This window comes from Convolutriloba macropyga, chromosome 5 (assembly GCF_964194025.1).
Source record: "Convolutriloba macropyga chromosome 5, txConMacr16.3, whole genome shotgun sequence".
In the NCBI taxonomy this organism is placed as follows: Eukaryota; Metazoa; Xenacoelomorpha; order Acoela; family Convolutidae; genus Convolutriloba; species Convolutriloba macropyga.
Window position 1 is genome coordinate 24,125,278 of NC_134472.1, and position 12,808 is coordinate 24,138,085.

The following is a 12,808-nucleotide window of genomic DNA, read 5'->3' on the forward strand; positions in this document are numbered from 1 at the left end:
CATTACTGCAATTCGCACGCTTGATGCATAGAGATGACCTTGGTTTGGTTGCTAAGCCAACACGCATACCTGGCCGGCAAGAAACACATTCAAGACTTCGTCAAAGCAATTGGCTATCCATCAATTCGTATCGTGCTGACTTCCAATCACTTGAAACGTTTTTCGGGCTTCTTATTTTTAGTGACACCGAGATATTTCAGTGACACTGACGTCAGAAACGCGTTCTCTCAATGTCATTTTTGGATTGAATGGTTTTGAGCATTGCATGTATCAATGCTGTTTCTGTAAAGACAAACTGAAAAGGTTAATCAATTAGGTCTTCCTCGTTACCTCGACTGAAGAATGATATTGACATTTGAGACCTCTATCGAGCAGGTGCCTGATAAGATATGATGCCTGGTTTGCAATTTCAATAAGAGAGGAATCATCATTTGCAAATCAGCTAATTATTTTTGCATGGGCGGATCGTTATCTTGTTTAGTTATTATTTGTTATTATTATGACAACGGTCAAAAAGTTGTCACAAGTTTCCAAAGTTGAGAAGTCATTGGTCCAGTATTCCCTTGTGAGTAATGCATTTGCTTTGATGTAAAATAGACGCTGCAACATTTGACTAGTGGAGTAGCACTTTGAAGTGGTTAATCGCTCTCGAACACAATTTATAGAATCTATTTGGGTCATTTTCGTCTTTTATGCTGATCGTTTTTTTCGTATAGAGGAATTGACCCAACGCCGCTCAATGAAGCGTAAAGCATTTATTGTAAACGTTTGCCTTTTTGATGCAAAAATTTTGCTTGACCGTTTTTTCTCTAATACTCTTTTGCTCGTTTATGCGATGGACTTGTAAAGCCCGAAGGTATCAAGACTCTTTCTTAGCGCCTTAGTAAGCGCTAAGTGTAAGTTTCAGTGAAGTTAGTGAGGAATTAGGGGATGTAGTAAGGGCCATTTTGAAATCGGTAGGCTGGGGTCAACCCCTACCCCTCCCCTTTCGTACCTCATCTGCCTTCCCCACCTTCCCCATTGGCTCCTTCTTTTTTATTTGTTTCCTGCATTCTATTTTTGATCAGACAATCAATACTACTGCTAACTTTGCAATTGGTTTTCGTAAAGTCAGGACGATGTTTATTAATCAATAGCAGCGAAGCGATAGCGGCTATTGGGACATTGTTGTTTTTTACAATCCAAGAATAGGATTGTATTGGTGCTGTGTCTTTTTTACAATTCAAAGAGTTTGAATTGTATTGGGGCGCTGTCTTTTTTACGATTCGAAGAGGAGTATTGGTGGAGCGTCTTTTTTCATCAATAATTTTTAATACTCAAAGAGGCTGCTTTATGGTTTACTGTTTTTTTGTTAAGTGAGCGAACAAGGAAGCCGGAAGTTCAGGGAGTGAATAAAGTTTGAAAAAGTTGTTTCAGTGAACAAGTTCGAAAAGCGGAGAAAATAGTGGTTCTTTTGTTCATGCCTTCTGTTGAAGAAGAGCAAGCAATGTAGTTGTGAAAAAAATCTTGCTAAGCGAGCGAAATTTTGATCACGTGCGGTTTTTTCGATGCAATGTTTTCGATTTTCAATTCAATTTTTTCGGGTAAAGTGGTTTTTCTATGAAACGTCAACACGTAACAGTACTTTTAGTAGCGTTTGTGACCATGGCAGTCAAATTTTAGAGTTTTACATGTAATCATGAGCTATATTTGTGATTTTGTCAGTTTAGGCGTTTTTAGGGGTTTTGTATTCTTTTTCATGTTTGTCTTTGATAAATTTTTTTGGTTCCGATTGATTTCAACTGTTTTTGGTGGCCTTGTGATTTCCCTAATATGAAATTAATTGTATTTTTTAAGAAAATACGCTAAGTTTGAGCAAATTTTTTCGATTTTTTCGAAGTTTTTTGATAACTAAAGGGATTTTTTCGCAATTTCTGATACAAAAAAAAAAAAACAGGTTCTGTTGTATCAAGTAATTTTTTCTTTGAAATTTGTCAAAAAAATGCAAAAAGTTTGAGAAAGTCTGTCTTCACTCCTTAGTTTTTGTCTTTTTCAATATTAGAGCTGTTTTCGTGTTTATTTGCGCTAGTCGGAAATTGTCTGTGCAATGAATTTGTGGCAATTGCTTCAAATTTTGTTTGTATTTTGTATTTGTAGAAAATGAAAACGTAATTGAGTTTTCGTTTCTTTTTGGTTTAAATTACTTTTGAGTAATTTTTTATTTCAATTAAGATAGTTTTTTTTCTTCATTGTTTTTGGCGAGATGTCTTCTTCCGGCTATGTTTTCTCCCGGCCATGTTTTTGGAGTGCATTTAAAACAGGATGTAAAAGTCAATGCCGCACGTTAAAACAAACTGTTTCGGTCAAACGGTTGAACGAATTAAAGAGAAGAAAGAGAGTTTTTTTCATGTAGCGTTATTGAGAGAACGATAAAAGTAGCTGTGAAAAAAAACATTTTGATCACGTGCGGCTTTTTTGAAGCTGTTTTTTTATTTTACTTGTTAGGTTAAATGGTTTTTCTAAATCAAAGTAACAATAACTATACGTTCGGGAGCTTTTTTGTTCATCTCAGTGATATATGAGTGTTTTATATGCAGACATGAGCTATTTTTGTGACTGCGCCGTTTTAGAGTCTTTTTTAGTGGGTTTTTGTCCATTTTTTTTGTATCTGGGGTCACATTTTTGGTTGAAATTAGCTTCTACGTTGGTTTTTGTGGCTTTTTGATTTCAGCAATATTAGTTGTTTTAGGTACCTGAAAAAGTCAAAAGGTTTTTTTGCTTAATTTTTCTGTTTTTGAAGTTTTTTGCCTTATTCTTCCGTTTTTTCTGCCTTTCATAATGGTTTCATGTTTAACTGTGTAGTTAAAGTTTTTCTGTGTAGTTAGGGTCACATTTTTGGTTGAAATTAGCTCCTACGTTGGTTTTTGTGGCTTTTTGATTTCGGCAATATTAGTTGTTTTAGGTACCTGAAAAAGTCAAAAGGTTTTTTCTCGCTTAATTTTTCTGTTTTTGAAGTTTTTTGCCTTATTCTTCCGTTTTTTCTGCCTTTCAAAATAATGGTTTCATGTTTAACTGTGTATTTAGTTTTTCATTGCTGATTTTTTGTTTTTTGAAATTGTTACCCTCTCCAAAAAGTTATTTCAGACTAAATTTATAATTTTCAGGTTGTTTTGATAGTTTCCAAATGAAGGACTAAATTAAAGGGAGTTTTTTGCTAAGTTAAAGTATTTGGCTAAGTTGATGGGAGTTTTCGCTAAGTGTAATGTACAATGCTCCGGGAGTCGCAACTTATATATAAATTTTCTATAAAAAATTTTTATAAATTGCTTTTTCCCTAGTTGTTTATTCTGGTTTCAAATTGAGTAGTATAATGAAGCTAATACTTCTTCCAGTTAGTGAGTGGTCGGCTTATATATGTTGTGTTTTACTTCGAGTCGATTCCGGAGTCTTACGGCTATGTTTTTCAAAGATTGTTCAGGCATTGTCATGATTTTGAATTCAAATTGAATACTGATTTTGGTCACGCCGAAACAGGAAGTGAAGCGAAAAAGCGAGTTGTTTTGCGGCGTGCATTTTTTTCACTCGAACACTCAAGTAGAGTAAGAAATCAGTGTGTGAACAAAAGTTCGCTTTCACGCGGTTTTTTGTTAACATGCTGTAATTTCACATTGATTTTTACTGTTTTTCGAGATTTTGAATCGGATTTTTTTTTCAAAATGGTTTTCAAACCCATTCATAGTTCATTCGAGGTCTAGCTTTTTGTTTGAACCAATTTGCTTTTTCTTGCTACTGGTATTTTTTTTACACATGCGGCATATTAACTTTCTGATTTTAATCGATCTGATTTTTTTTGGAAATGTTTTTCCCAATTCACTCAGTCCGTTCTAGTTTTTTGTTTACTCGATGAAAATGTTTTGGATTGTACTTCAGGACTTGTCCTGCTATGTTTTTTTAATTCTCTTTACCTTTTCGGTCACGTTTTTTGTTCAACATATTTCACGATTTTCATGCTTGACTGCTGACTTACTTCACTCACTGTTTCAACTGAATGGATTTTAACTTTTTTCTCATATTGGATTACGCAATGTAGCTAAAAGGTTCAAAGTCAAATGAGCAACATCAAAAGATCGTAATAAACAGGATAAGCATATAAAGCCCGGTCATTAAGTCATAATTCCTGAGGTTATCAAAGTTCTTTTAAAGCAATTGCTAGCTGGCTTTAGTATTATGCTTGATAGCCTTCAGTTTAGAGGCTGAATTAAGTGTAGTTTTAGAATCTAGCCGAATATGCAGAATTTAATCACCGATGCGCAAGCGGGTCTACGGTGGCTATTTTCCGGCAATTTTTTTTGCTATGTTTGCACTGGCACCAAATTATATCTCATTGGATGCCTTCTCATCAAAAAAAAAAAAAAATTTACCAATGAAATCCGGTTGCGGAAAAACCCTACTTCATTTTAGATAGGAAATAAACCTCCGCGGAAATAAACCCTCACTTTACTATTAAAGAGCTATGCATTTAGCGTGTTTGGCCATGCCTCGCGGGCCATGACCCTGCCTCAGCGGCCCGTGGGACTTGATATGAAGCTATCACAACCGAACAAATTATCACGACCGAAATTCAATTTTAAAATGGGGGTTTATTTGCGTGGGGTTTATTTCCTATCTTAAGTTAAGTGGGTTGTTTTCCGTGGGATTTATTTCCTAGACCCATGAAAACAATTATAAATGGTCATATCTAGATTTTCGACGTCTTTCTGTGCGTTTGCACAACAGTTTGATAAAGTTGGGCTGAATTGGGTTATCCATTAATGTATTTTGAGTTTGTAAAAACTAAGATTTGATCAATTGTTTTTGAGTTCATGTCTAGAAACTGTTATCTCAAGTTATGTTTAGAAACTGATAATGATGAGTGGTTAAACATACCGGCTGCCAATAACACCAGTAACATAGACGTCTCCAGAATGGTGCAAAAGTATTCACCCAAAGAATCCAAACTCACATCCTCAGCTCCCAAAGGATCTGGGAGCGCAGACGATCTAGCCCCGACTACCCCTGGAAGAAGCACGCCCTCAACAGTCATAGATATCGAGAAACGGACTCCGGTTTCTACTCCTAGACACTCTGATGTAAGTTGACGTTGAGTAGGACTTCGACGAGGTCTTTTGACATTAGTTTTTTTTTGCATTATTATCGAGAACTTTGGAGACGTCTCTTAGATTAGGCAGAATGTCAATGTGACTTTTGCATAGCCATATAACCATTCTTATAAAGTAAATTGAGTATAATACAAAAAATTACATTCATAAATTTAAATATGTTAATTACAGTGTCATTTAGTATCAAACCTGTTCTTCGAAATTTGGAGCTTCATTTTAATACGTCATTTGGAAAGAAATTTAGAAAAGCTAGCAGGAATTTACAACTTGCTATCGTCAATTAAGAGTTCTCAGCTTTTAAACTCTTCATATCTTTTAGGAAGAGAAGACGACTACGGAGTTGGAGGTTGAGATTCAAGAGTTGCACAAAAAGAACACAGAGAAGGACAATGAGATCCTGAAGTTGAAGACAGATCTATTGGAGGCACAGAGGTCTACCAGAAATCTCAAGGCTGAACTGGAGGATAAAACGAACAGCATCATTGTTAGCTGAATTTTAAAATTTTGTTATGCATAGAATTTAATAGCTAGAAGTTTGCAAAGCTGAATGATGACTGTGTAGTGTTTTCATTAAATATCATGTATTCATAAAAAACAAGGATTTAAAAAAACAGTCGACTTTTCGTCGCTAGTATCTCCAAACTTTCTCTGGGGGTAGTTTTTTCAATAGGTCTGATTCGACTTGATTTTTGTAATTTTACATAGTATTTGGACTTGCCTGCGTAACTTTTGAATGAACTTGGTGATGCGACAAACTCCAGTATTTACAAATTTCTAAAATATTGATCAATGGAGAAGAACCAGTGGATGAACAGCTTAAAATCTATTGAAGTACGAGTTTATAAAACGTACATTTCAACGTACATTCTAATGTCTTTTTTATGCAAACGTTTCGCTTGACCGTTTTATCTAGAACATTCTTTTCATTCACTTCTCGGGTAATTTTTTGACGCTTGTCTTACGATTTTTGCGTGGCATAAAGTGGTCTTATTCAGAAATTAAGTCTGTAGCTTAAACAAAAGCGATTGTAAGATAAGCTATTACAAGGACTTGATATCCGAGTGGTTAATGCAATGTGTCCGACGGTAGCTTGTTTATGCAGTAGTCAGCCTTTTCATATCGTACGGAGCACAAGTTATTCGGAAAAAATTATTACGTTAAAAATGATCAGTCCTTAAGACGTCTCTTTGCTGCTTAGAGAAAAATTTTGGCCAGCAGCATAATAGAAATTTACTTAATGAAATCTTGATTCTCAATTGATAAAATTGATGGAAGATTTGGTGCTCAGTCGCGCCCTGGTGCTATGTACCATTAAACGTTATCTACTATTTTCATTGAAAAACAACTAAACCGTGCATTAAAGTCCAGTGCACATCGAAAGAGGATTGATTCATCTTACGTGAAATTGAAAGATCAAATACTCTCAATTGAATATTTTGAAAACAGCAAAATATTCAATTGATATTCAAATATTCAGCTTTTTTAGAAATAGCATATATCTGTTCAGAATATTTTTAAATAGTCTCTGCTTTCCAAACTTTGAACATTTCTTCTTTTCAATACAACCAAAATAAACGCTCAAAACGAATACATTTTAGAATCAGATGTCAAACAATCTACATTAAAAATTGCTCTTTTTCGAGAGCTACACCTGTCATGCGATGACTTTATTTCTGACAAAAATATTTTACCATGTGAAAAATGATCCGGCTTTAGGAAAAAAGTTTTAAATTTCAGTTTTTTTGACCACAAGTCTGCTCTCATTGCGCCGCGTAGACCCCAAAGAGCAATTTGCGGTAACATAGATAGCAATTAACTATGTGTAATCCATTTGGGGTATTAATTTTCTTGCTACGATAGCACAATGGATCCAATTTTTTTTGTAATTGAAATGTATAATTTGGAAAAGTTCAGTCTTCGAAGATTTATACAGATCAAATGCTGTTTTCACCTGTTCCGGCACAGGAAGTGCTGTAGTGAAAACCTTATTGAAAGCTCCTCTAAAGATTGAAAGTTGACTTGCTTGTTCCCGAAAAAATGAAATCCGTTAGCAGAAAATTTGCACTTGGCTAAACTAGGATTTGATGTGGAAGTGTTCTCTCTTTTTTTGTTACCCTAGATAGTCACCGTTATAGCAAAATTAGTCTGCAAAATCATAAGGGTACAGTTAGAGCTGTATGTTGTTTTGCTGATGAATTTTTTAGGTAGTCTAAGTATCGTTATGCTTAGTTCTTCGCATGTTGATGGTAGGGAACCTTGATTTCACAGAGCGCTCAAGCAAAAGTGTCAGCTTACGAGCTGTAAATAAATTTTAAGTAGTGGGGACAATGATCTTTGAAATTAATGACTTTACTTAGTGTCAGCAATCTACTCGAACTCTTTACAACCTATAAATTATCTAATGAAGTTTGCTGCTCTGCCGTCGACTGTTTTAATGGGTGTTCGCCAAATTATACTTAATTTTTATTAGTGATGTTTGACTAATATATACGAAACTTGCTTTCGGCTAATCGCGTATTGGTCTATAATCTAGGGCAGCAAGTGAATTGTAAATTTCAGCGGGGAACTTTTGAGAAAACGCAATCTGGGGGATGAAGAATGAAGTTTTAGATGAGAATGAGTCTCTCGGACGGCATCTCACACGCTTTTGTTCGAAGTTGACATATCGAAGCAAAAGAAAGATATAGTTGGTAAATTGATTAGTATCAGAGTACTAATTGAGTTGACTGAATTTTTAATAGCTGCGAAGTGGTATCGAGGTTATTATATCCTTCGCATGATTTTTACAATCCGAAGCGCTCAGATTGTATTAGGGCGCTGTCGTTGTAAAATTATTTCAACCTTTTTTTGACTTTTTCATGCCAATGAGAAGCCAAACTAGCGAAAGATTTTTTTTATCACGCTGTAGTAGTAAAGGAAAACTCGGGTCGGTTTCAGCTTGATTATTTTCAAACTGCCATAAATTTGGAGTGAAAATTTCTAGTCTAATCTTATCACGGATTTTTCATCTGCGGCAATTTGACACCCGTTTCGCTTTTTTTTTCTCGTCACTTTCGCATGAAAGATTCTTAAATAGAATTTGATTGAATATACCAGTGAACGGATAAGGATTTAATAACCCCATCACTGTAATTTTGTAAAATATTGCAATTGCTGAGTTTTGCCCGCGTTTCTGTTCTGTTTCATGTATCATCGCTTGGTCTCATTAATGACAGGTTACAGTGTCTTTTTTAATGTGGCATTTAAAATTCTCTTAAGCATTTTCAGTGGAAAGATTTTGCTTTTTATATCATTTATAACATTTTAATTTATACTATTTGTTTCGATAAGTTTGAATTTTGACGGTTGCCCTTATTTATTGCCATTTTGTTGTGTAGGCATTTATCGTCAACAATGGTATATGTCTCTTAGGCTTTCTAATGAGCAATTAATAGTCTGTTTGGTAGTTCCAGTTGATTTGATTGGTTGCGCCTTTCAAGGCAGCAAAGCCACTTTGTAGAATTTATTAGTAAAAATAAGTTTGTCATTAGTGAATTTATTTCTTAAATGAACTTCAGCTAATGTTTCCGCGACTTCGATACGATTCAATTTTATGAATTAGGAATTTTAGAGTTTTGCTCGTATTTGTTGTTCCTTTCGCTGTCTTATTAATTGCTCTCAAACGAAGTTTGTAGCCATTATATTAGTCCTGTCGGTCTTTTTTTATGCGATTTTTCGTCTGACGCTTTTAACTTTTCATCCTCAAAAAGGGGATAAAGAGGTAGCGCCCAGCGGGAATTAACTGCTCTTAGAGACTTTGAGCTCTGTTTCAGCTCAAAGTTTTTTATACTTATGGTGTGAAGGACGGTTCTTAGAGGTTGAAGACACCCTTCTGTTCACCCCCCCCCCCCCACTTTTGCCCCCACCCCCCACCCCACTGTTGCCCAAACCCCCCCTCTCCCTCCCGATCAGCACCCCAGTGGACATTCCCCCCCCCCCCCGGTGGCTACTGACGAGCAACCGATCGCTAAAAACACTCAATTTTATACTAATTTTCACAATTTTTTCAAGCTTTTGAAAATGTTTGTCATTTTTTGAGTTCTTTCAGCCCTATGTGTCAAGGAACCTCCTCTAGGATTTTATAAAAGCTAACTGCATAGTTTCTAGTGGTGGTGGAATGGTTTGAACATTTCAAAATCGAGAATTTTAGCATCTTTTTGACAAAAGGTGCAATTTCACATTTTTTCCCCATCATTCACGTCTTACCAGACGCAGTGCCAGAAGACGTCCACAGGGGTTTGATAATAATTATTGAAAAAATTTTAGTTGCCATGGAATTGCTTTCATTTTTTTAATATGACAATTATTAGCAATTTTTTTGATAAACTTGCCTATTATCAAGTTTTTTTTGAAAATTTTTGTCACTTTTTAGGTTTTTGAAACCTCAAGAGCCAAGAATTCTCCTCTAGGGTTTGACAATAGGTTACTGTAAAGTTTCTAAATGTAATGGAGTTGTTTTCAAGATTTCAACAACACGATTTTAGCATTTTTTTACTCGCAATTTTTACTTTTATTGTCGTTTTTCAGGTTTTTCAGAGGAACAGAAAATCTCCGTTAGGGTTTGATAATAGGTTACGGGAAAAATTTTTTTGGCCATGGAATATTTTTCATCTTTTTTCACAAATTTTGGCAGTTTTTCATGCAACTTGCAATTTTTTTCAAGTTTTTTAATTTTTTGTCTTTTTATAGGTTTCTCCAGCCTCAAGAGCCACGAAACTTTTTGAAAAATATTTGCAATTTTTTTTCAAGTTTTTTGAATTTTCTTGTTTTTTTTTCTTTTTTTAGGCACAAGGGTTCTAGGGACCTCCTCCAAGGCTTGATGATAAGCTGTCCAATAGTTTCTAGAGTAAATGGAATGGTTATCGATGTTTTCATTACTCCAGATATTGCTTTAGCAAGTTTTTGATATTTTTTTTTTCAAATTGTCGGAAAGTTCCATGTTTATGGATCTTTGAGTCAGTGAAACTTTTTAAAGCTTGCAATAGGGATACTGGCTAGTCTCTTGAAACATTGAAATGGTTTTGATGGTTTTAAATACTTGAATTTTAGCAAGATTTTGTTGAAATTTGCGATTGTTTTCAAAATTTTTGAATATTTTTGTCCTTTTCTGAGTTTGATTATTACTGGCCAACGAAGCTTTTCAAGTCTTGCAGATGGCTTACTTGACATAAATTTATAGAAAAACTTTGAACATTTCACTGCGAAATTATTTCACTGAAAACTTTCAAAAAAAAACTTTGAACATTTCACTGCGAAATCTGGAAGCTCTTTTAAAATTTGCAATATTTTGCAAATTTTTTAAATATCAGTTTTTTGATTTATTTACTAACAAGGCTAGAAAACCAAAAGTTGCAGAGGCGAATCAAGCAAACGCTAGGCTCACTAAACTGTGGCTAGCTACTGATGAAGCCAAACGCTCGCTGGTCGTTTGCGAGCAATTCGCCCGACGTTAGTCGGTTATGTTCACTTAGTTTCATTGAGTAATGTTTGCTTTTAATAAGGCTTTGATTGATTGAGTAATGGTCTCCAGATAATAGCTAATGGATGTTTTTTTACTTAAAATTCATTTATTTTATAAAAAACGGCTATTGTTTTTTTGAATTTTTCTGTGTTGATTTTCGTTGCGTTGTCACTCAGTATCATTATTGGTAAGTCAAATATGATTTGATTATTCACAAAAGAATCAATATTCATTTGGTTTTTTTGTCCAAGCCTTTGTTTGGTGGCCTCTCCCATTGGTAGGTAGCGAAAAGCTTTCCAGCTGCGGGTATTTAGTCAACAGACCTTTGAGGGTTCGTAACGAGACGATCAGATCAGATCCTTTAACTCCCATGAGACGGGGCCCCCGGATTGTCCGGATCTCTAGGTAGAGGAGAGTCTCCTGGTTGAGAGCCTCTAACCCCTCTCCTTCTGACTTCTCTGCCTTTACTGTAGGACCAGTCGTGTTTCACGTAGCAGCGATTCACTAAGCTCTTCTTGACATCAAAATTTTGAGCACATATCGGGCATTGAAACACTTGACTGTTATTGTCCACAGTTTTATCTGAGCTTGTTTGTGCCACTGATCCTTCAGTACTTGCTGCTTTAATATCAGTTCTTCGCAGACTTTCAACTACCACGCTTTGCGGGCGAGCTTTTCTCAAGTGAGCTTTCCACCAGCCTACTGTCTTGTATGACTTATTACAGCCTTTCAAGCGGCAGCAAAGCGGTGTTGTTGTAGGTATTACAATCAATTCCGGATCTATTTCTGTTCCCATTGCTGTTACATCTTGATCGTTCCTCGCATGTATGTTCATTTCTTTTGTAGTCGCAAACATGCGACTACAATTTCTCATCGAACACTCTACTATCTGTGGTCTTTCGCCTGCAAATTTTATGGTGGTATCAACCTTGTCAGAATATTTCATCGACTTTGGTTTCTTGATCGACTCTTCTATATTCACGACTGTTAACCTCCTCAAGTCGTTTTTGAGTGAGCCTTTGGTTAATGTTTTTGACACTATTCATTTCGGAAAAAAAACTATCCGTGGGTAGTAGTTTTGCTTTTTTTAGTTATGCTTTTTTTATTGTCTCTTACTCTTAACAACAACAAGCAGCCTTAGTTAAATCTAATTAATTTCACTAAAACACATTTTGTGGTAGCCGTTAACTCTAAAATAAGAGGATACAATCATCCAAAAATTTTTAAAAAGAACATGCTCTTAAAATAAGATTTTTTTCGTTCTTTATTCTACAAACTCTGTCATTAAGATGAGTTGAAGAAATCAACAATTAAAACCATAATAATTTTTTTTGGTTAGCATAGGGGGAAGGAGGGCGAAAGGTGATATTGGTTGACAAAATGAGTTTGCGGAGATTAACTGAAATGACAAAATTTTCTGAAAGATTGCTTGAGAAAACTCATTTAGGAAGAAACCACTCAAAGGAAGAATATGAAATTAGTATCAATGAGATTTAAAAACCTGCTTATTAACCAGCTTTTTATACTCCCGGCTGACTATGTTGTCAAAGTCTCGTTTTCCAAGAAAATGAAAAAAATGGAGGAAGTGAAAAGATTGACTGTTTTTGAGGTTTTTGTGTTCATTATAAACCTAATGTTAACAATTGGCAAAAATGAAACAAGTAGCAAAAACGAAATGAGTAAATTTTCTTCATTGCGATTTAGGACATTATTGATTAGAAATATGATCATAAGCAAAACTGTAGAAATGAAAATAATAACTTACAAACATTGTTTCTGTGGAAATTTAACAGTGATTAGGGAAAGGCATAAATCAAATTAGTTAAATTTCCTGATTTGGCGCCAATTTATCTGATATTTTGATTAAGTAGCCAAACATTAGCCCAAAGTGATAAAAATAAACAGCTTAGTTACGATAATAACAGATAAAATGAATTTATTAGTATTTGATTTCAACATATTTTTGAAAGATAAATAAAAATTTCTCTGAAAGTTCAACAAAATTAGCTCAAAAAGTGAAAGATCTCCAAAAATTGTTAAAAATCGTTTTCTTTAATTCCTATTGTTTTGCTATTCGTTGTTTGCCATTGTTTATTGATTCGGATCAAAGAGATCAATATGACTTTTTGCCGACCATGGTTCTAAATTTGTTTCCAATATGTCAGCCATT

The 12,808-nt window shown here is 34.9% G+C and overlaps 1 protein-coding gene across 2 annotated transcripts in view; it reads left to right on the forward strand.

The window, feature by feature from the left end:
- LOC142339254 (uncharacterized) overlaps positions 1-12,808 on the forward strand; it is an 80,653-nt gene that overhangs the window by 18,115 nt on the left and 49,730 nt on the right. For both annotated transcript variants that reach the window (XM_075389126.1, XM_075389128.1), the window contains exons 5-6: positions 4,876-5,108; positions 5,458-5,622. In XM_075389126.1, the coding sequence (XP_075245241.1) occupies positions 4,876-5,108; positions 5,458-5,622 (398 nt within the window). The remainder of the gene's footprint in view (positions 1-4,875; positions 5,109-5,457; positions 5,623-12,808) is intronic.